At 32.9% G+C, this 24,068-nt stretch overlaps 2 protein-coding genes across 2 annotated transcripts in view; one reads left to right on the top strand and one right to left on the bottom strand.

Annotated features, from left to right (window-relative positions):
• The window catches only part of LOC140753350 (uncharacterized), a 16,061-nt gene extending 14,294 nt beyond the window's left edge, over positions 1–1,767 (bottom strand). The window contains exon 1 of the mRNA XM_073087895.1: positions 1,548–1,767. The gene's annotated coding sequence lies outside the window, so the exon portion shown is untranslated. The remainder of the gene's footprint in view (positions 1–1,547) is intronic.
• Positions 1,723–24,068, top strand: LOC140753351 (23 kDa integral membrane protein). Its single transcript, XM_073087896.1, has 5 exons — positions 1,723–1,930; positions 18,812–19,000; positions 20,906–21,088; positions 21,591–21,824; positions 22,212–24,068. The coding sequence occupies exons 1-5, from the start codon at positions 1,868–1,870 to the stop codon at positions 22,284–22,286; spliced, it is 744 nt and encodes a 247-aa protein (XP_072943997.1). The 5' UTR covers positions 1,723–1,867; the 3' UTR covers positions 22,287–24,068.

A 24,068-nucleotide genomic window follows, 5' to 3' on the forward strand; every position in this document is an offset into this window, starting at 1 on the left:
CCGTTTTGACTTAATTACATTCTGAAGCTGACGTATTTTGGTTAACATGTGAGTAATACTTTGTTAGGATTCCGTTTATTTTACGAGGTAGTTAGTAAAGGTGGTTTAAAAAAAAAAGAATAAAATTTTACAATTCGGTAATTTTAGAAATAAGAAATTTTAATTTTACAGAAGTGTACTTTACAGAAGTTACATTTAATTTTGCACATCAGAAACTGTATGTAAAAGATAAAGTTAGGGAAACTTTATAAAGCTTGCTACGTAACGTAATCTTATCCTAAATGTATATGCCACAGAAGCGTATGATAAATCTGCTACGAAACGGAATCTTGCTTAGGACTTAGGAGCTACGGAAACTTTCATATTTTTGTAGACGCTACGGATATAATATGCTACGAAATAGTCCTGTGTGTACACTATACAGGTGTGATGCTGGAGGATCCGGGTTCGATTCTCAGACAGGCAGGACCAGATAAATTATTATAGAATTTATTTATTTTGTTTTCTGGGTCTGGGTATTTTCGTATTTGTCTTTATGTGTGCCCATGGGAGCCACAACACAAGGGGCCGTACAATGTACATACAGGGAAATCTAATGCTTTAAAATATTTATTAAAATGAAAGATCTACGGAATCTTTTACTAATAGTTACGGAATCTACATTTCATGTTAACTGCAAGTCATCGAACTCAATAATTTATGTTGAAAATGAGAGTATATTGACCCTACGGGGTTAAATACTTCCAGTGGTTAAACCTCGGTCGCCATGGTGATTTGCCGTATTTTACGGAGCAAAAACCCTCTTATCGGTACGTAACTGAGATTAGCATATAGTAAAAATATTATATAAAATATACTTTGCGTTATAGGGTTAGAGTTCTTAAATAACCCGTAATCTATCTTTTATATACTTCTAGGCTGTAATATTGATATTTGCTTCGACTTATAAATGTATAACAGTAGCATACAGTCCACCTGGTACAATCAGGAAACTCAACTACCCATGGTCATTATGGTCAACTGTAATCGGTGCTAATGAAATTGAAATCTTCCCTGAAGTCGACCACAGACGCGTTTCTATCTTTAGAGACTAAGTTGGAATGTGTCCTATGAATTTGTATACACTTTATAACACAACAGCGTTTAATACTACTTTTACAAAGCGTTTCAATAGAAGTGCTGCAATCGAACCGTAAAAAGCCAATAATAAAATGATCAAAACGCCGGGCCGACTACATATTGTAAGATGTGCTACTTCTGACATCAGACCAGGCGCTAAGGGACCGTCGACTTTGAAGAGTTGACTTTTCTCCTTCTTAAGTACCCCAGAAGTATTTTTATAGTCTTCAGGAAGATCGTGACAATCATACAATTAAAGTTATTCAAACGTAGGAATCGATACCCAGTTAAGTACCTACTCGGTATTATGTATTGGTATGGATACAAAAAATATCGACACAACTCAGTATCGAGTATTCGATGAACTTACAAAAAATATGACCAATCAATAACTGAAATGTACTATCAATTTACGATTACATACTCACGTTATTTACCGAGACCAATAACCGATCATCGTTAACGTCCAATTAATTCTGATTCGTATCTCTACTCCACGCGGCTTTACAAGGAGGTCAAAGTAATTTGGGGGGTTGTGCGTGATTTCAACCCTCACACGCCACTTCTACCTACTATAAGTACTAAATGACTCGCGACACTATGAAACATTCTGCTTGTGGCGTCCGAAAACGCCATAAGGCTACGGGGCAGTACGCGGCACGAACGCGTCGAGCGCGCGCGATTTAAAAAAAGAACTAATTGTTTTTGAACTTTTTAAATAGTGCGTGTATCCGATTTATATATCAAAATGGAGGGCTGCGGGATGAATTGCATAAAATACCTACTGGTTATTTTTAATGGACTGTTTGTGGTAAGTATTATTTTATTTCTTTTTAATTATTTTTTGTAAAAATAATACGAATGTATAATTTTTGAACGCATCCATAACTATGTTGTTTTGTTTATTTAATATTTCGCTTCTACTTCTTTAAATTTAAGAAAAGATATTACCGGTGGTTTGTAAATAGCGGTTTTTTAATTGATAGTGTCATACTTTATTTTTGTAGCTGAGCCGTGGTAATAACCAGGAAGTTATTTTTGTCTTTCCGTCGCGTACAACTGTTGTGTTGCGTACAGCCGCGTAAATTTGTATTTGGAACGTGAATTTTTATGACCTATATAATGGCGGACAGTAATTCAACAGCTGTTTTAATACGTACAAAACGTAAAGCTTCCACAACAATTATTGCTGCGATGCAACGAGTCTATTACTAATTAAATATGCATACTATAATATAAACATAAATATAAATTTTAATTTTAAAATAATATAATAATATTATTCTTATAACATTTTAAAACACAGAAAAAACTGCCAATATTGAATAGAGTGTGATTAAAAAGTCTATGGATGCTAGGTTAATTACTTTGGTTTTTATTAATCACACAATAATGGCATAAAACCGTGAAGCCATTGCATTTAAAAATTCGGCCATTCATCAAATTCACTAAAAATTACGACATTTTAAAAAAGGAATGCATGTACCATAGAGTAGTCAATATTTATCGTTGGCATTGGGAACAGCATTGACTGTCTACTATGCAATGAATGAAGACTGGTTTTTTAGCATTGTGTTTGACCAAATAAGTACACAAGCACATATTCTTAATGAGGTGAATGATTTTATTAAGCCCGTTGGCAACTCATACAACTCTTGTACGAGAGTACAGGTTACAAAGTTTCAATAACAGGATAATAATACACACATATAGGTACTTTGGATATACTTTTTGTAGTTTTCAAAAATATAACGTAATACTTATAGTTATTTTTTTATTTACAATACTGAATTCAGGTTTGACATGTGGACATCGACTATGAGGCTTTCCAGCTTAGTCCTCAAAAATAGTAACGGTGAATGTTTTTTGACTTAGGTTCTTACCTAAGACTAGCATGCATACCTCTATCATCTAAAAATACTAACACAAAAATTTCCTGCCTTGATACCACTAAAACAAATCTAAATGCATATTTCTGTTTTGGGTCTTTGTGTATGATCATACCACCCACGAGACAGGTGATCCTAGCATCGAATATGAGTGTAAAAAATATTATTTAGGTATCAACATAGATTAGTAAAGATACTTCGCCGCCTTGAAATTGAATGAAGCCACAAATGGCTTATAATCGTAAGTTCTTTTTTTGAATTCTTGACAAATAAAAACATTTTTAGAGAAAATTTACGAATAAATAACTAATACTGCGTAATTTACATGAATTTACATAATAAATAAATAATTATTTCAAATAATTTAGGGATATTTTAGCACGGAGACGTGGCAAAACTTTTTTACGCAAGTATTTCAATTCTCAAAACTGGGTACATTTTCTAGTTAGGAGGGAGTAATCTTTACTAATCTATGGGTATCAAACTTATATATTTCTGATCCCTTATAAAATGTTACTATAGATTACATTGATATTAAAATTATATCTCCACGTAATATTTTATTTTCTTATTATCCTGTTTCATAATATATAATGTTTTTCTGTTTTATTACAAACTAGCTGACCTGGCAAACTTTGTATCGCCTCAAAATCTATTTATCAAATATATAAAATATAGCCTATGTTACTCGTGGATAATGAGGTTTTTGAATGGTGAAAAAATTTTTAAAATCGGTCCAGTACCCTTACCATGAGTTTTTACGTTTTCACAAATATGACCGTTTTGGTATTTGTTTACGTATATGCCCATACAATTTCCAATCACCGCCCCTAGCGGATTATATCAGAACTTGGAAATTGTATGGGCCAATACGTAAACAATACCAAAACAGTCATATTTGTGAAAACGTAAAAACTCATGGTAAGGGTACAGTAGTTTTTGAGACTATTCGTTACAACCAAACAAACAAAGTTTACTTCTTTATAATATTAGTGTAGAATAATAGACGTAGTAAAGTTACCAAAATCGAATCCTGCGTGGATGACTCAGATTAGAAGTAACATATGTAATTTTCATGAGTCAGTAGGTATGACGTCATCGAAACATAAATACGAGTATTCTTAACATACATCATATTATTATCTTAACTTATTCTTAACATACTTATTATCGATCATAGATTAGTAAAGATTACTCACTCCTAAAAAGAAAATGTACCCAGTTTTGAGAATTGAAATAGTTGCCTAAAAGTTTTGCCAGGTCCCCGTGCTAAAATGTCCCTAAAATATTTGAAATAATTATTTATTTATTACGTAAATTACGCAGTATTGGTTGTTTATTCGTAAATGTTCTCTAAAAAAGTTTTTATTTGTCAAGAATTCAAAAAAAGAACTTACTAAAATAAACCGTATGTGGCTTCATTCCATTTCAAGGCGGCGAAGTATCTTTACTAATCAATGTTATCGATCAAAAACTTACCAGATAAATTGAAATCATGCCGTCGTGTATATTTTTCCATTTTTAAACATTTTTTTATTCAAAAATTAATAACAAAGCACTTTTCACGACATCTTACTAACAAAGAAAAACTATAAGATATATGATTTACATATTTTTTTTGTAGCTGCTCCATTTATTTATTTTAGTAACTAGTATTTAATTATTTGTACTAAAACTTTAATTGTTAAATTGGTAAGGATTATTATTCTAATTAATTAATAAACGCGTGCAAAACCAACGTTACACGATTCCACTATGCTGTAGAGTCCCAAAATTTCCTTATTACGTGTTCATATGTTTAACAGTAGTACAGAATGGTTTTCCCTTATTATTCAACTTTAGAACCGGAGAAACCAGTTGGGTTTAGGAGAATGGAAGCAGGAAGAATTCATTCAAGAAGTATCACCTAAGTAAGACCTACAAGTCTAGTGAAATTTACTAGTTTATATTAGTTATTCAAATATACATTACTTATATATGAAAGTCATAAATCCCTTTAATATTTACATGCAGAAGGACCACTACCTTATTTTGAGAATTCCAGCTAAAATATAAATTAGGTAACCATCTTAGTCCTCAGGAGAAATAACATATGTAATCGGCTTTAGATAGAATATTCGTTGACAAGGCCGGCCACATAAGCCCCGCTACCCCTGAGGACTAAGCTGAAACGCCTCGGGAACGTATCACCTATCAAAGGCAAGCGCATTAGACATTAATTATGACTAATTTAACGGCGGAGAGGTACATCATAGGAATACATACCTGAGATGTTCATAAGGAAATCATTCTCAAAGGCGTATGAGGTCTACAAAACCGCACTCGGCCAGCGTGATTTACTATAGCCTAATTTCTTCTATACAATCAAACAGTAATAGATTGATGACGACGGTGAAAATAATCATTTATAACTTATAAATATAATTCTGAGTAATAAAGTCATCACTTACCTATTAGAATCACACATCCCATCTTAACATTAGGTACTGTAATAATTTACAGCCATTCTTGCAAAACCTCAGGTACCAGTAAGCCGTCGATCTCGACGGCCATCATTGCGCAAGCTGCAATAACAATACCGATTAATCAAAATAACCAAAATAAATACGTCGTCATGAAATGGCTGCTAACAAAAATTTAAAACTTTTGCCAAGAAATGCTTGAAAAAATCTACACATAGATTGATTTTTTCAAGTTCCCAGTATTCGATCTTTATAAGAACACTATACTACGGTGGAATAATACGGGGGGTGATTTTTTTTTTTCAAAATTAACTCGTTGGATTAAAAGGATAACAGACTAAAAAATCGAATGATGGAGTTTTATTAATCAAACTATTCGATTCGACTAATTTATGCGTACCAGAAAATGTGAAATTGTCAACGCGGACAAATATAATTTAAGAAATTTTCGACCACTACCAATACTGTCTTATATGGCGTTTTATTATAATACTAGCTGACCCGGCAAACTTTGTACCGCCTCAAAATCTATTTCTCAAATATATTTCGTATAAAATATAGCCTATGTTACTCGTGGATAATGTAGCTTTCGAATGGTGAAAGAAATTTTGAAATCGGTCCAGTAGTTTTTGAGCCTATTCATTACAATCAAACAAACAAAGTTTTCCTCTTTATAATATTAATATGGATTACTTCAATGATTGTATTAACTACATTTTTGTTATACATTTATCAAAGGTCAAAAATACCATATCATAAAAATAAATATACATTTCCGTATGCGCCTTATTAAATGCAGGTGGTTGCATTCATCACAGCTTACCTCATTTCCGATAAAGAACCTTACTCGCATTGTGCTTAACACCAGCATATGCGTGCATATTGACGTAATCCCTGAATCATGCCCATTCATACTTGTAATTCGCGGTTACAAGTAGTCTTTAGGTACGTGTATGGTAATTACATCACTTAAATGTTTTTGATGTAACTTTGTTACACACGGTATGTTTATATAACTTGTTAAATATTCAAAAGCTGTTATCAGGATTATTTTTTGGGCAATTAAAGTAACAATCGCATGTAGTTTATTTGATACTCACTCACCCTCAGATACTCAGTCACTGCCCCTCTGTAAGCACTAACGATTCACCCTAAATAGGATTGAAGTATAAATTGACAGATGCTACAGCTGCAATTCTACCCCTGAGTTAAGATGGGACACCTTTTCGCAGTGCATACATTACTGCATAAAGAAATAATATAATAATTTTGTTTCATGCATACGACGCTTATAAAGTTAGTACACAAATCCCATAAGTGTTTTTTGTAATAAAGGCTGTATTGCTAAGAGTAGGTGTAACAGGTGCAATAAATATTGTAGTCCAAAATGAGCATGACATAATGTTTCATCTTCACATAAGTACTATAAAGAATGCAATTTAACAAACAAAATTAGTAACGGTGCATATTCATGCTAATCCGTACTGCAATGCGCCTTACAGTTTATCCAATTAATGCTTTACTAGACCATATATTCTTTAAAAGATAAGATAACATGCATTTAATAACATATTATTTACCTGTATATTAAAATCTGAAAAGTAAATTCTGGTTTTTCGTTCTATGTTATAATTTAATTGAGTTCTGCGACTTTTTCGTTCTATGTTAAATTTTATTGAGCTGTGACGTTTATTATATTCAGTGTGATATTTAAGTAAGGATAAATCAATTTTGTCATTAATAGTATTAACGTCAAAGCGTGCATAAATATGTACCTCATTTTTACTTAAATTGTAAAAATCGGAACAAAATTGTCAAGAATTCCTTGATTGATAAATGAACCCACACCCCAACTTTCGTATAATGACGTAATAAAATTTAAATATAATTGCTTACAACACTCCTTGTAGCTTATTTAATAAAAATCCGTAAAAAGACTAAAAGGTACTATAAAACTAACATTACTTTTAAAGCTATGACCTCATATGTGACACGCCTAATGCGTGCTGACTGTTAATTGAATTAATTTTGCGTAATGGCAACATCCTTTGCCATGTCATCATTAATAGAAAAAGACATGCAATGACGTAGTACAATAGGCCGGAATAACTCTCTCTAAAATTAAAATATACATAATTTATTTTTTTAACATTTATGTTTAAGAGGTGGTAGAGCCAGTATGGTTCAACCAGAGAGATAGCACTGCCATTTCTATCGTAAAGTAGTTCTGCGTTTTTTTGGAAATGTCTGGGTGCCGGCTGACTTACATACTAAACACGCTTTTTGTTTTTTTTTTTAACAATTAAGAAAAAAATATCACTTCTTCTTTATATCCTTACGAAAACAAATTAAAACGTGTAAATTTGTTTTACGTTACATGTCAATCTTTAAAATAAAAATATATAAATGTACTTACAAATGAAAATGAAAATAGACATACCAGATTTAAGAATTGTTACATATTTGCATCTTATTCAAAATTCAAATAAAAAAAAACAACTGTCAAACTATTGCTTTCCCGCCAAAGAATCAGCGTTGACAGAACAGATAGCAAGATAAATAAAATAACTAATCTATTATAATCTACATTGCGTAAGTATATTACCGTAATATTTTAATATACCACACGTATATTTGATTTAGTTATTCCAAGATTAGGTTTATTTTTTTACGAGGGCACCTAGATATAATCCGGCGATTACCATATCGCGCTATTTACATTACTTAGGTACTTTTATTTTAATGGAATGCATGCATGCATTAATAAATTACCTTTTTGTTCTAATATTTATTCTTTTTAGAAAGTTTTTATTTATTTGCAAAGTTGGAATATATAAATATTAGTGAAGAATAAAATCCATAGGGGAATCAAATTTTGCCACTATTTTTTTATTACGTCCACATAACCGGTAGAGGTGAAATTTGCAATTGTTTTCGAAGAAGCCCCTTGCGGTTAAATTGCGGAAGTCTATTTCTATGCTTCGGCTTAGAGGCTTATATTGACGTTTAAAAAGAGTTTTGTAAAGAATCTACTTTGAATAAAATATTTTATGAGTTGATTTGATTATTTTAGATCCACGGCTATGCCCAGCATCAACACTGCAACTGAACGAGATACCCATGTAGTGTTTAGGCTTATTAGATTAATCTCGTTAAGGTCCTAAGTTTTTTTAGTACTTATAAGACTTAAATAAAAACTCGTATAAAATAACTACTCGTACAATCTTATTTGAAACAGCATTCTTAGATCGCTACTTGTTTTTGTTATTGAATTCAAAACGGAACGCGTTAATAATTTGTTTTTCTCTGTTCTCGTTTTGTTTATCGACCACGATCTAAAGAATGTAGAATTCAATTATACTTTCATATAATTTTGTACATTTCTTATGGTTTATAAAAATATATGTAGTGCGTTACAGTTTTTTGATTTGAATCGCATGAGATCTGTGTAGGTTTTGTTGTGTACCAATATTTTTTATTTCTGTCTTTTACAGCACTACTACTGTATTGATTTGAATTGAGAGTGGCAAGGCCTCCCTTCCACCGACTTAAAATAATTATTTAAAAGGTAATTAAAATGTATAATTTTTACATTTACACATCAGCAAAGACAATGGTACCTAAGAACATTAGAAATATGTATTATGGAATTACTTTGGTTCCTCTAAGAGATTAGACATGTATCTACAGTTTATTTACACGTCTTTGAAGGTAATCCCTGACATGTAGGTTTTATCTAAAAAAAATATTCATTATAAAATTAAAACGTAAATCCGCTTCCGTGTAAATGAAATGAATAAAAACATTCGAATTCCATATGCTTTTCAAACACAAAGTACTTACAAAAAGATAGTAGATACTGAAAATTGATGCAAGGAAATTGTTTGAACAAAATATACACAATCACGGTAGGTGTGAGTCGATCGTCACGCGAAACCACAATCAACAGCTAATGTTCAAACTACGCTACAAAAACATGATTTCGTACACATGGCACATGGCAACCAACTGTATAATGTATTAAATAAGCATAATGAATTATAAAAAGATGAGATAAGACTCAATCTTCAAGAAAGCGTGATATCTTCGTTGTGCGCGTACGCAGGTTTCGTTCTCGACGCGATTATCGACTGTAACAGAAAGTAGTAGGGTGTGGTGATCTATCTGTTAATTAATCTGAGATGCAGTTGTCAGTGACGTCGCGTCTCGTATTGTGATGTTGGTATGACATTGGCACGACAGATGAAAATATTGTAGTACTTATACAAGATTTGAAGATTACGCGGCATAGCTAGAACTCCTTTCTATTTTTAAAATTTATATTTATTGATATTCTTTGGGGAATATGCAATATGTAAGTTAAATGTAAACGTTCGTATTGTAGGCACACCCTTACACAAAAAATACATTAATTTTGAAATCTTAGAATTTGTGTGAGTTTGGAAGCGGTTGTAACCGATCCAAGGGTGGGGTTGGTTTAACAAACCAAAGGGTATTTGTCCCAAGGGCTTGCGATACGCCTGTGCGTTTTTAGAGTTCTGGAATTTGCGGCAAGTGTCAAGTGTGTTGTGTAGATGCTGCATAAGATTTAAGTAGCTCCTATTCTTTTCGAAGTTGTTGCTATCTATGGGCTATTATCTATGGGCGGTAGTTGTCACTTAACTGTTCGCGCTGTGACTTTGTGATAGGACATAAATGGCAATTTAATTAACATGTTTTTCTATTATATAAAATACAATGTGCAGGATGAAGCCACGCGTGAAGGTTGTATCCGTTTTCAGCACTGACAATGCATGTGTGAGTGATAGGGTTGACACTAATAGCAAGGGATGCCTATACCTGTGGTGTATTGGTCGCTTCCCGTAATTACAGGCTTCCTATAGAAGTAGCAAACATGCAGCTCACCTGATAGCCAGTACCGCATTGACATCTGTAATCAACCCTAAACAGAACCGATTTCCTACTTTAGGCCGGCCACAGACGCTTCGGTTCCCTTGAGGACTGAATTCTTCAAACTAGAACACAGCAACGCTTAACACTGTTACGAGACAGAAATAGGTGCGGCGGTGGTCCCTTCGAAGTCGATCAACAAATAATTCCACCACCTGCAATATATTGTGTCTTAAAATTGATGAGTAATTTCTATAATTGGTAGCAGTTTATAGTCTAATAAACATTGTGTGTATATTTGTATAAGTATCAATTAAACATCTCAACAATTTTTACTAAATCTCAACTACAATTCTATATTTAATGTATTTACAAAACCATAACAAAACGCCTTGTGCAGTGGTGGTAGTTTTACTGACATTCAAAAAGTGCTCTGTAAAGAACCTATTTTGAATTAAAAAAAATTATTTGATTTGATTTGAAATACCACAGATATTTTTTTGCTAGAATAGGCATGAACTGCATTTTCAAATGGAGCATTCATAGACTTACTCGGAGGTGTAAGATCATTGGATGTAAGCACCACTTTTCATGTCTCATAACTTGGCACGGGTTTTATCCCAAAAGTCCTGGAGCTAATTTAACCATGCAGGACTGGTGGGTGCGCAAAATTATGCTTTACTTATAAAAAAATGAACACAATATACTCATTAATTTATACGGTGTAGGCATAGCAAGTAGGCACAACAATATAAAAATTCCACAAAGAAATTCTCAAAATAGATTTGTAACCTTTTGAAACTACGGCCTTCGATAGTAAGATTGAACTATAAGAGCTAGCACACACTATTGCTTATAATTTCAGAACGATTATTAAATATAAATATTTTGTTTATGACATAGTTTTTATTTAGATATGCCAAAAGTAAATATTTAACCCCCAGGAATTGGAAAGAATTAAAAATAAATTATAATTTAATTTATTTATTGTATATTTAGCACATTTTATTTTTTTATATTATAATAATTGTTTTATTATTTATCCCACTCAGAATGCCATGATATTTTTTTAATATTAAAATGATAATGATATTTAAATGGAATTAATAACACCATTTAAATTGAAAAGAAATAAATTTTGCTGTTTATTTTGAAGTAAGAATACTTTATTATAATAATTCGTCTAGAAGTGTACATTTTTTTACACAAGTAAAGGGACGTCTTCAGAATACGCCGTGTTATTGCATTTTTACGCTACTCTATGAGATGCTGCTTAAAATAATATCAACATGACTCAACCTCCGTCCAAGACCTCTCTATTATGTCAACCCTGAACTATTCGATCCCAATTCGCAATAATCACAGTGTATGTAAAGATGAGTTCACATGTCGTGACAATTTAATTGTCTATACCTGTAGATGTATTTCGACGTTCGTATATAAATAACTGTCATTATTACTACGCCTGTGCCGATAAAGTTTGTCTGGTCATCGAAAATTTAGAATAAAATTTTAACCACTCATCTTCTTAATTTCTTTTCGTTTAATAATAATTCTAATTTATAGTCCTCTAATATGCTACAGGTAATTGTGAACTATTGGGGATTATTTTTTTGTTATTTATATTTATTTTTTCTTAACCTCTTTTACCTTTAGGAGACCAATATTTTTCTAAAGATGCTGCCTAAAAACTGTTTTTGTTTATGCGAAAATAGTATCTAATAATAAAAAAATAGGTATTTATGACAATACGATTCTTAATGACTAAAATTACAGATTATATCTTTCCTCATCATATTTCATAAATAATCCTACTTCATCTTAAATAATCGGTTTATATTAAAACATATTGTTCGCTCAACAACAGTGTGAACTCATCCTAAGAATTAGTTCATTCATATTCTTACGGCGCTCTGAGTCACCATGCGTGTTTTAGCGGAACGTAAAATTATTTTTATATTATATTGCATACTCAATGCCATTAAAATGTAGAGTAGGTATATTTATTGCAACCATATTTATACTGTTTTTATTATATCTGTATATATCAAGATTTTGATTTTAGAACTTAAACATCGGTTATTAACATTCAATCTATCCGATTTTTGCCTACCAAGGATAGATTGTCAATTTTTAGTCGATGTCAAATATCGATCTTTAGCATGTAAAACAATTGATAGATTAATTATTAGCGGCCATAAGAATATACACTATAAAAATTACAAGTTTATATCTATCTACAAGATCAAGAGATAGAGTCCCCTAATGGTATGTAACAGGAATTGTTACAAACAGCAGATGCTTAATAATAGGGTTACGTTTTCACCCTTTGATTACGGAACCCTAAAAATGCATGATATCTAGCAATCAACACTAAGCCAGCATAGGGGGCTATCCTAAATCCTTATTATGAAAGGACGTTACGATAAGGAAGTACAAATATTGATTGTTTACACATTTTAAGCTCATTAAGCATTCCGATCGGATTGTTGAACGAGCCAACTATTTTAATGGGTGGTTGATTTTAAACATCCGTTGATTGAATTGATAGTTGTAGTAAAAACAATCGTACCCATTTGAATACATTGAAAACTAAATTAGATTATTAGACTAAAATAAGATTAACGTTAAATAAAAATCCAATTTGGAAGACAGTTTTATAATGAAAATGTTTAAAATACTTACCAAGGATGGCTTGAAAACTTTTTGATATTAAATATAGGCACTTATTCACATATTATGTAAATCTAATAAGAAAACTGAACGAATCATTACTTCATAATATCTAGTTAGCTTCGTGTTATAAAAATGTATAATTATCTATACTAATATTATAAAGAGGAAAACTTTGTTTGTTTGTTTGATTATAATGAATAGGCTCAAAAACTACTGGACCGATTTTAAAAATTCTTTCACTATTCGAAAGCTACATTACCCACGAGTAACATAGGCTATATTTTATATGAAATATATTTGATAAATAGATTTTGAGGCGGTACAAAGTTTGCCGGGTCAGCTAGTGTGTTAATATATGTGAAGTCTTGCCTTATCTTAAACCCCGTTGTTCTGAGAAGACACCTGTCTATCAGCGTTTAGTTAAGGTTACCCATGGTTTAATAATACTCCCATTTCCGTTACACATAAAGTAAATCAATAACTACAAAGTGGGGTGGTGTAATGATGTCCAGGTCAAAATCAATGAGGTCAGTGGGCCGGACAAATTATACGATCAATATATACGGCCGGGTCTTAATAACATAACAAAGTACTTTACAATATTTAGGGCGATAAGAGTTTCTGTAATGAAAGTGGTAAACGGCAGTTCGCCTGACTTTAGTAGCCACTACAGCCCATGCTCACCCATAACCAAAATGGTAGTAAGTTCCTAATAAAAAAAAATTGATGACTGTTTCCTCAAAAAGCTGAGTTAATATATACTTTTGTTGTTATATTGAGTTGATATATACTTGACTTATTTTTCATAAGAGATGCAAACAAGCTTGCAGTCCACTTGATGGTGAGTGGTCATTGCCGCCCATGCACATCGGTGTCCTATTCCATACAAAATTGTTTCAGAGCTTAATTACTAATGTTTATGAAAACACTTCCTCCCTCACCACATTAAAAGAATCAGAATTACAAAAGGTTCAACTATAGTAATATTCAATTTAGAAGGGTTTTCGGTATTTAACTTAATATACAACCTATTAGACCTTAATAACTCTCAATTAAACACTTCATTATTAAACTGTTAGAATTATAAAGCATCTATAAATAACAACGTAAGCTATTGAGGTAGGTAGAGCCATTCAAATAACGAAATTGTATTATCATTATTTCAATGGCCGTACCTATTCATGTCGTATACGAAATACTAAAGGCACAACTAATGGTGTCTTTTTAAAAATATCAATACAATGATTTCTACATATATTACAGAGATCTTGAATCTTAATTGTCACGTGATACAGTCAGCCACTTCGGGTCTAAATTGCACCAATTAATCAATTTACTGAAACATAAGACCTTGGTGACAGAATTAGAACTCAGTTTTATTGTCATAAAATGTCGGTGTCTTTTAAATTTATAACATGTGAGAATTATAAATTGGTGTGACGGGATAAATTATTGCTCACCGTTCTTCGTGTAGAAGACGCCTAAAGTAGGTTAAATTAGAATTAGTAACAAATTTAGTTTTAGATAAATACTGTTTCTTCAATAAAAAGGCGGTAAAGTCAATGTAGTTCGACCGGGAGGGTATCGTGCACCCCCATATCCCGCACTGTACCCATTTTTATTTATTTTTATTTTATTTTATTGTATTTTGGACACAGACAGTCATGTATTACATTACAACATCTTAAGCTAACTTAATATATGTTATTCTAGACTTTGAGTGCCAACGATTTGTGTATTAAAAATACATTAGACAAGTTTTTAAGATATTGAATTAAATCTCAAGGTACATTTTAGTGTGTTTTAGTAGTTACATATTACAAGGTATTATACATTTTTTCAAATAAGGATTAATTAACTTTTACTTTAAATTTACTAGTTTTTAAATATTGAATTGTATCTCAAGGAACATTTTAGTGTGTTTTAGTAGTTACATATTATAAGGTTAATACCTTACATTTTTAACGCGAAGTACGAGTACCTAGTTCTGCGTTGCTCTAGGAAAGTAGTGGATGCCGGCTGACTTACTTGCGTAACGACAAGTCCTCAGGAGTGACAAAACCTATGATCGCCTTCTTTAAAATGGATTCAGACTCCGTATGTGTTGTAATTTAAAAAGTAAATATTATACAAATTTACATACAGAAAACTATAATTAATTATTTATGATGAATGGATTGTTTTATATAGTGTTTGTACGGGATGATATGTTCGCCCAGCGAAAAAATCCCTTTATAAATTAAAATAAATAAATATATGGATTCAGAGGTCTATGAGCAGCAATGACCACTTACGTCAAGTCGACTACTCGCTTTTTTTGTAATTTGTTTGGTATATAAAAAAGCATTAATTATTTACGACATTTCTTTCCGTAGACGTGTAATTTATTCTTGTAGTACTTTTTTCTTGTGCCCATTTATAAACTTGCATGTTTCAAAGGTTGTTCAGAAGTCAAAAGGAACCTCTCGGTAGGCTTTAAACCAAGATTACCGTTATTTATACGTAACGATTACTACAATTATAGACCTAACGACTTCTAGGCTCGCAACTTGTAAAATAACTAGACCCCAAAAAAATCCTCACTTTTTATTTTTGATTAATTACGACTGAGTTTTTTATTTTTAAATTATAATGGAAATAGCGACGGTGGGTTTTAAATTACCTACATAAAAATATTTATGAAAAATTAATCTCACCAGTACCAGTATCAACATGCTCATGGATGCATATTAACGATTATTTTAATAGATCATGGGCAAACTAAAAAAATATATAATATTTTTTTACATAGATTGGTACACCGCTATTCTTGTCTTTTTTTTTAATGTAGAAGTACGAAGAGGACATACTTATCCGAGGCTTTCCGTCCAGAGGCCTGACATAGTCCTCAGGGGCAGCAACTGTGGCTTCAGGGAGATTTTTTTTCGTATCTGGGGTTGATTACAGATGCCCATGGACGACAGTTCAAGGACCACTTACCAACAGTTGCACTGGATGTTCATTTGGTACTTTCATATTATAAAAAAAACAACATTCAATTCAAAATAATTTCTCGTATAAAAAATGGAAGCTCAGTTTTTCTACGTAACAATTTGTCTCAAATATTAATGCCCTTACTTAATACTTACGTAACAAAACTAAGTACATTTCCATGAATCGATAAAGGTATATTTTATTAAAACAGGATATGGCGTCGCCCACGGTGATTCACGTCGCAAGGTCACCCCGTGAACTCCAACTGAACGCCATAACGCCTGATTTACATACTTTTATAGTTTTACAGTAACACTAGGTTATTGTGGCCAATAAATGGCCCTTGATTTTAGGTATCAACGCTATTCTGAGCCCTTGAAATTTGAAGTTTAACCATAGACTTCGTTTTGGCACGCATAGTCCTTGCACAGGTTCGATCCCCGGCCAGAGAGATGTGATGAATCTAGATTTATTTTAAGTTCTGAAACAGTGTTTCTGTATTTGTCTTTGTGTGTGTTAGTGGCACCCTCGACTCCTAAAAATATACTAAAACGATCCTAGTGCCACACTAGGACTTTTCGTGACCACGAAAAAAGAGAAAGACGTAGAAAGCGTTAATAAAAATAGTTTTTAGCTTCAACGAATGGATAACCTTTGTAAAACGCTGAGTTAAAGCTTACTAAACACGGATGAAACAAAATATATTCTTGTTTACGCGCTTGCATCAGTCACTATCAAACAAGTGGGATTACACAAATGAACGTCAAGTTACGACCACGCACTTGCACAACCACCGAAGAACCTTTGTTGGTACTGCATGGGATGTGGGTGCGATTTGAGATTGGAATCGATGTGTGTTCCTCGAATGTTGTTTTATTTTTGGCGTATTTACGTAACGTATTTATTAAGTTTTCTTTCGTATATAATCTTAGCTTTGGTAGTATTATGTAACTTTAGCCAACTGCAATGCATCGCAATGGTAAAATTAATTAACACAATCGGTCAGTAGAAATTCCCCCTAAAATAGCTACACGCTCCACAGCTCAAAAAATTAAACCAAGATAATGTGACTGGTATACTATATTTATATACAAAGTGTATGCTGTACATTACCCATCATCCATATGGTGACATCAATTTCGACATCTTTACTACCGATTTCCTTGTAATTGATAGAGTTACCACATGATTAGTTTTACAAAGGAATTGAATAACATAAACATTAGAACGTTTATAGTTAAAAACAACAATGATATTGTTACGTGTTACGGAAAATACGGCCACATTCAATGTTTGTACAGTTAATCTAAATACTATATTTTAATTATGGCTATATGCTTACTTTATTCCAATTGTAAGCTGTTAAGAATCAGACAGTGTTAATAACACAGTTTAAACAATGTTTACACTATTTAGTCGTATTTTATTACTCTTTCTTTGTGACGATTTTATTAATTACGTGGCTAACGTAAAAACATTACCTGGTAAAATAGTTTACGATTATTCATAGAAGCGCAATAATGTTGCATAAAATGATGCAAAATAATCGGGACATGTCCAAAATAAACAAAATGTTTGGACCATCCCCGTTTCATCGTACACTGACCTATTTTCATACGTTTGTGCCTCATACAAACAAAGATGATCAAACGCTTTCATTTGGCCTGTGACGAGATGCTTATTATATCCCATTATACGCTGACTTCATGCTTTCAAAACTCTTTGAGAAACATTTCTAAATGGTTTCCATTTAGAAGGTTCTCTTTTAGTTTATATGAGAAAATGTCGTACATATGTTCGCGGTATCATTATATTGGAATTGCATGCCTTATTAAAGGAAATTATTTATTTAAAATTTGTGTTAATTTTTTTTTTATAATATAAGGGTAGCAGACGAGCATGCAGTCCACCTGATGGTAAGTGGCTACTGCCGCCCATGGACATCTGTAATCAACCCCAGATAGGATTAGATATTCCTACCTGAGGTCGGCCACAGATGCGCCGCTACCCCTGAGGACTAAGCTGGAACGCCTCGGAAAAGTCTGTCTCCCTTACCACAACCTTCAAACCGGAACACAGCAGCGCCTAACACTGCTGTTATTAGGTAGAAATAGGTGTGGCGGTGGTGCCGCCGGAGCCGAACCACAAAGGGTTCTACCACCTTCAAATCATCAATTACAATAACAACATAATTGAACGTTGTCGGTAAAGTAATGTATATGGAAACATATGTATGTTTCCATGTGCGGAACGGTTATTTACGATTGTGACCTAAGAAGTACCTATTTTACTCATAATAATAGCTCTTTTTATGTATTCACTTGCGTGACAAAGTGGTTTCCACATCGAACTAACACGTAGCGGTTAAGATCCGATCTTAATGATGAGTACCACCACTGCATCTATTTCTGCGTAATAACAACATTGACGAAACTAACGAGATATTTAAACTTAGTTTTCAGGGATAGCAAAGCATCTGTAGCCGCCCTCAAGTGGGACATTAATCCCAACTAGGAATTGTTATGAGCTAATCTATTATAAAGTAGGCCGCATGCTCGTTTGCTACGAGTATTTATATAAGTTATATAAAAAAGTTTACTTCAGGTTTCCATTATTATTTGTGTAGGTCCATGATATCCACGGCGTAGGAATTCCTCATCTTTGTGTTTCCATGACATATACTATACAAGGCATCCTCAGGTTATGAATGTTTACCAATATCGACGATAAATCGTAACCTCTTTTCCTTTGCAAAATCTGTTAAGAAGCATCATTTCTCAACCGTTATTTTTTTGCCCTTAGATCTTCGGCATCGTGATCATAGCAGCAGCATGCGTGGACATGGGCATGATGAAGGGCTTCGCTGGCATGGAGTCCTCGGGAGGCCACGAGACGGATGCTGTGCTGATTGCGATCGGCGTGCTGATCATCATTGTCGCTGCGTTTGGATGCTTCGGTGCCTGGAAGGAGAGCCCGAAACTGCTCTATATTGTAAGTTATCCGCAGCAATTTAAATGGTAGAACTATATCGACTTTTAATATATGTTGAGGTGAGAAAACCTTTCGACTCCGAAGGCAACACCGCTACAGCTACACCTGTTTCTGCCTTGTTAAACGCTGCTTTGTTCTTGTTGAATCTTATGGTGAAAAATGAATAATGACAGATGTACTGAAAAATGAGAGTATTCAATTTAGTCCTCAGATGTAGTAAAGCATCTGCGGCCAACTTAGCGTAGGATTTTAAATTACAATATTATTTGCCTAAATGTATTCGTGAGCAGCCCTAACCACTTCCCATCATGTGGATTGCGTGTTAATTAAGTTTACTAAATATGCACGCATTTCTAAAAAAAGGTGAACAATACTGACGACATTTATTGTTAATTTATTTCTCTTAAATTCTACTGTATCATTTTTCTGGCATCGGTAAATCTTTTTTGGACAATAAATAATCCGGTTCTAATGGTATCTAATTTAAAATCTTTAAACACATCGTACTTTATTTCTCCGTAATCATCACTAATAACACAAACAAAACAATACATCAAATTGCGTTAATTACTGCAGACACGTGAACCGATCGTCCATCTTCCTTCCGTGTCCACCGTCAATTACTTAGTGATGGGTAGGGCTGCCACAAACTAAATAACAAGGTTCTTAGTACCTTATTTAAAATTCAGGTCTGAATTTGTATGCACTTTCATCATTCATCTTGCACTTTGTAGGAAATACTTTCAGAAGCGGTGATAACTTCCAAAGATAATTATTACTTTAATCAGTTTCAAAAATTTTTGGTTTTGTAAACAGAATTTAATGGTCATTCTAGTTTTTTTTTTTATAATGTAAGAGTAGCAGACGAGCTTGCAGTCCACCTGATGGTAAGTGGCTACTGCCGTCCATGGACATCTGTAATAAACCCCAGATAGGATTAGATATTCCTACCTGAAGTCGGCCACAGATGCGCCGCTACCCCTGAGGACTAAGCTGGAATGCCTCGGAAAAGTCTTTCTCCCTTACCACACCCTTCAAACCGGAACACAGCAGCACCTAACACTGCAGTTATTAGGTAGAAATAATAATTAAGCATTTATCGGTTTGTATTTTATCAAATTTTGTATTGAAGATAACCTTGCAATTTATTTAATATGTCATATTTTTTCTATTCGTCATCAACACTATAATTATGGAAAAAAACTAAGCTATGAACACAATACAAAAATGTCGTCATGTTACACAAATCCCGGCAGCATATTACGTTTGCGCGATTTTTATTCCAAATTTTTGAGAACAGTTGGCAACCCTAGCGATGACCCGGATGATCTAGGTCATCGCTGCACCTCCTATCGATGAGGTCTTGCTTTGTGCCAGGCTTAGGCGAGGCATTGAACTAATAATACATAATAAACATAATTCCTTGCCGAAGTGCGTATAAACTTTTAGATTAAAATCGTAGGACATGGCCTTTTTCAATACATTTGTTATGTCGAATAAGATTTTTTTTATAATATAGGAGTAGCAGACGAGCATGCAGTCCACCTGATGGTAAGTGGCTATTGCTGCCCATGGACATCTGTAATCTGAGAAATAGCTGTGGCGGTGGTGCAGCCGGAGTCGAACCACAAATGGTTCAACTCCTTTAATGATTTCATTACATAAAAAAAAAAAAATCTGAACAAAGACAAGAAATCATTCATTCATACATTTATAAATTAATTCGATTAGTCAAATCCCAATATTATTTAGTAATATTACTTACTTAGGATCTTAGATTTTAGTTACTTAAGTTTTATTTTAGTTTATTTAGATCATAGATTTATAGTTTGGTCCATAGCATTTGCAATTAGGTGGTCTTCATTTACTATTTCAATTTCAAACATTGTATTGTATATTTCCCAGTTCGCTGGCTGCCTGATCGTGATCATACTCCTGGAGCTGTCCATGGGTATTGCGGCGGCTGCCCTGCGTCCTCAGATCGAGGGCTCCATGAAGACCCAACTCCGAGCTTCCTTCATCAAGAACAAGTCCACCAGGGAGGAGGACACCGCTCACAGGGAATTCTGGGACCGCATTCAAAGCACCGTAAGTTTATGACATTATCTACACCTATAGGTATATCATCACCCCTACATATCGCTGCTTTATAACAGTAGAAGTATCCAGTGCTGTATTCTGGTTTGTCGAATGTGGTAAGGGAGACGTTCCAACTTAGTCTTCAGCGACGTAGGGCGTATACGTTGCCAACCCTCTAGCAGGTTTTAGCTACAACTCTATTCCTGTCTGAGGTTGATCACAGATGTACATGTACAGACCTACTTTCATATTATATAAAAATATTTATTAAAATAATTACTTAAGTCAACCAAGAAATAGAATATAAAAAACAATAATTCTAATCTGTACTTCTTTTTAAGCTGTTTAGCTAAGCTATTTTTCTAGTTGCAACTTAATTTCTGAAAACTGAACAGATTCGCATATAGGTACTTATATTACCAACTCTTTTCAATATACTTAATAGAATCTTTACATGATTTTCATTCAGATTTCACTTTTCTTACCTAGCAAATATATCTGCATTTTCTAGCTGGAATGCTGTGGTGTGACCGGCCCTGACAACTACGCGTCTGACCCTCCCCTGAGCCCTTCCTTCTCCTGCTGCCCTTCGGACGGCACGGACCGCGCCCCGGAGATCAAGCGTTCCGACTGCATCACCAACCAGCGATACTACAAGGAGGGCTGCGAAGACAAGGTCCTGGGAACTGTTCACAGCGCTGGCATGACTGTCATTGTCTGCGTGATTCTATTCTGCTTCTTGGAGGTGAGTGGCATAAACTTCGGAAGATATACTTCTGTGGCATTTAGGAGTATAGATCAGAGTGTATTTTTATAATAGGACGAAGTTAAATTTAGTTATTAATTTGTAATATTTATTTTTGTCTATTGAGCGATTTTTTTTTGTTAAATTTAATGAAATTAAGCGACAATAAAGTATAACTTTCTACATAATAATGCACACGTCTTTGAAATGGACGTTGTCTGGCTGGTTCAGTGGCGGTGACGGTGGTTTTAGTTTCAACAGTCAATTTAAAAATTAAACCCTAGTTAGGTCAACTGTTTCACTTTCACACCAATTGCCCTTTATACTAGCACTGTTAAGCATTTAAAATTTAATTCATACATTTCATATTGCATTTTCATATTTCAGGTTGCCGGCATAGTTCTCGCGCTATGGCTCGCACACTCAATAAAAACCGAAGGGAAGAGTCGGGAGACAGCATAAATCTATTACTTTTAATATTAATATAGACCACGATTAGCATTTAATTAAGGTACACCTATTCTATGCAAATAAATATATATTGAAAGTTTTACTAATACGACTAAATATACCTCAAACAATAAATAAATTAATAATTATCGACCACTTTATCGTGCATATTATACAAGTGAACATAATTATACATTTACCATTTTTTATTTTATTACGTTTTTCGTTGCATAATTTACACTATAGATATTCGTTCCTAACTAATTATGTAAATGTATATTGATTTTGCTTATTAATATTGTTTATAAAATATCCCAATTATAGTAATAATATGTAATAGAACTGTGTCTTTGAAACAGTACGAATAATTATAGTAGAAAAAAATATCGCACAGTAAGTAATTTTAAGTCAAAAATGTATACTTTCCTCTAAAATTTTAATAGTTATTGTATTTTACAGACTTGAAAATTAAATTCTAAATATGTAAATTCTTACATACAAATACTGAGAATACATGTCAATATAAACTAAACTAAAATTTAATGATGGGACAAAAAGTACGAATTTAAAATCATTCGTTGGAATAAAAGTGGAGTGGAAAAAGTTTGGAGTGGTCCAGAAAATATATTACGAATAATAGAATTTGAATTTCAGGAGAATTACAAATGTGTTAGAATTTCAGGGGGCATTTAATGATTGTAGCACTATTGATGTATTGTATCGAATATATCGTAGTATTTGTGATTTCACAGTTTGTCTAAATATTGTTTGTGATGTAATTTGTAATATTAGTAGCACTAAACATTTGTACCATACTAACACGAGCTTTAAAGAATAAGTTGTATTAAAAATATTTTTGTACCTGTGTTACATTTTTTTAATAAAAAATCTTTTTCGTGTTTAGGCATAGATTAGTAAAAATACTTCGCCTTGAAATTGAATGAAGCCACAAACGGCTTATTAGTAAGTTATTTTTTTGAATTCTGGATAAATAAAAACATTTTTAGAGAAAATTTACGAATAAATAACTAATACTGCGTAATTTACATAATAAATAAGTAATTATTTCAAATATTTTACGAACATTTTAGCACGGAGCAAAACTTTTTTACGCAACTATTTCAATTCTCAAAACTGGGTACTTTTTCTTGTTAGGAGTGAGTAATCTTTACTAATCTATGTGTTTAGGTTATCAATTCTGGATTAAGTTTTTAAGTGTCATAATAAAAGTATTGAGGTTATGTTAATACACTGAATTAAAAATGGTGCTCCTCCATGATCTAAATGTTATTTCTTCAGATTAAATTAACGACTTTTTGTTATCTGGTGGCACGGCAGTGCCTCCGCCAAGTCGTAAGTTAAATATTTAACCGTCACTCCTTATTACGCGTGCACTATAATTGTAACATTTTGATTTTGGTAACGCTTTAAATCGCATTTATGTCGCTAAAAATTTAAATTGGCTATTTTTTTAATAGGCTGAAGCCTTAATATTCTATTTTTAGATTACAAAATAAGTAGTTATTTTAAGTCTTGCTAGATTTATTGTAATTAAAATTTTAGGTTAAGAATTGTGACGCTATTTCATTGAGTCTATTTCAAATACTTACTTATATTTCGTAAAACTAATATAGTATCAATTGTATAAATGTTTATATTAATGAAATATTTATTTTAATTAAGACACACATAAGTTAAATATGACAACCACTTTGCGCGGTGGATTATTACCTTCTAATTATGGAAGGAACTATGACATACTATTAAGTTGATGATGAACCTGAATATTTCAAT

The sequence above is a fragment of the Epargyreus clarus genome, unplaced genomic scaffold, assembly GCF_041222505.1.
Source record: "Epargyreus clarus isolate Ecla_fem2 unplaced genomic scaffold, WU_Ecla_fem_2.2 ptg000026l, whole genome shotgun sequence".
NCBI lineage: Eukaryota > Metazoa > Arthropoda > Insecta > Lepidoptera > Hesperiidae > Epargyreus > Epargyreus clarus.

Excerpts from the sequence above, each read along its gene's own strand:
- LOC140753351 (XM_073087896.1), top strand. The coding sequence starts at position 1,868 with ATGGAGGGCTGCGGGATGAATTGCATAAAATACCTACTGGTTATTTTT. Across the intron at positions 19,001-20,905 it reads GCCCGAAACTGCTCTATATT|TTCGCTGGCTGCCTGATCGT; the intron begins GTAAGTTATCCG and ends TATATTTCCCAG. Across the intron at positions 21,825-22,211 it reads TTCTATTCTGCTTCTTGGAG|GTTGCCGGCATAGTTCTCGC; the intron begins GTGAGTGGCATA and ends TTCATATTTCAG.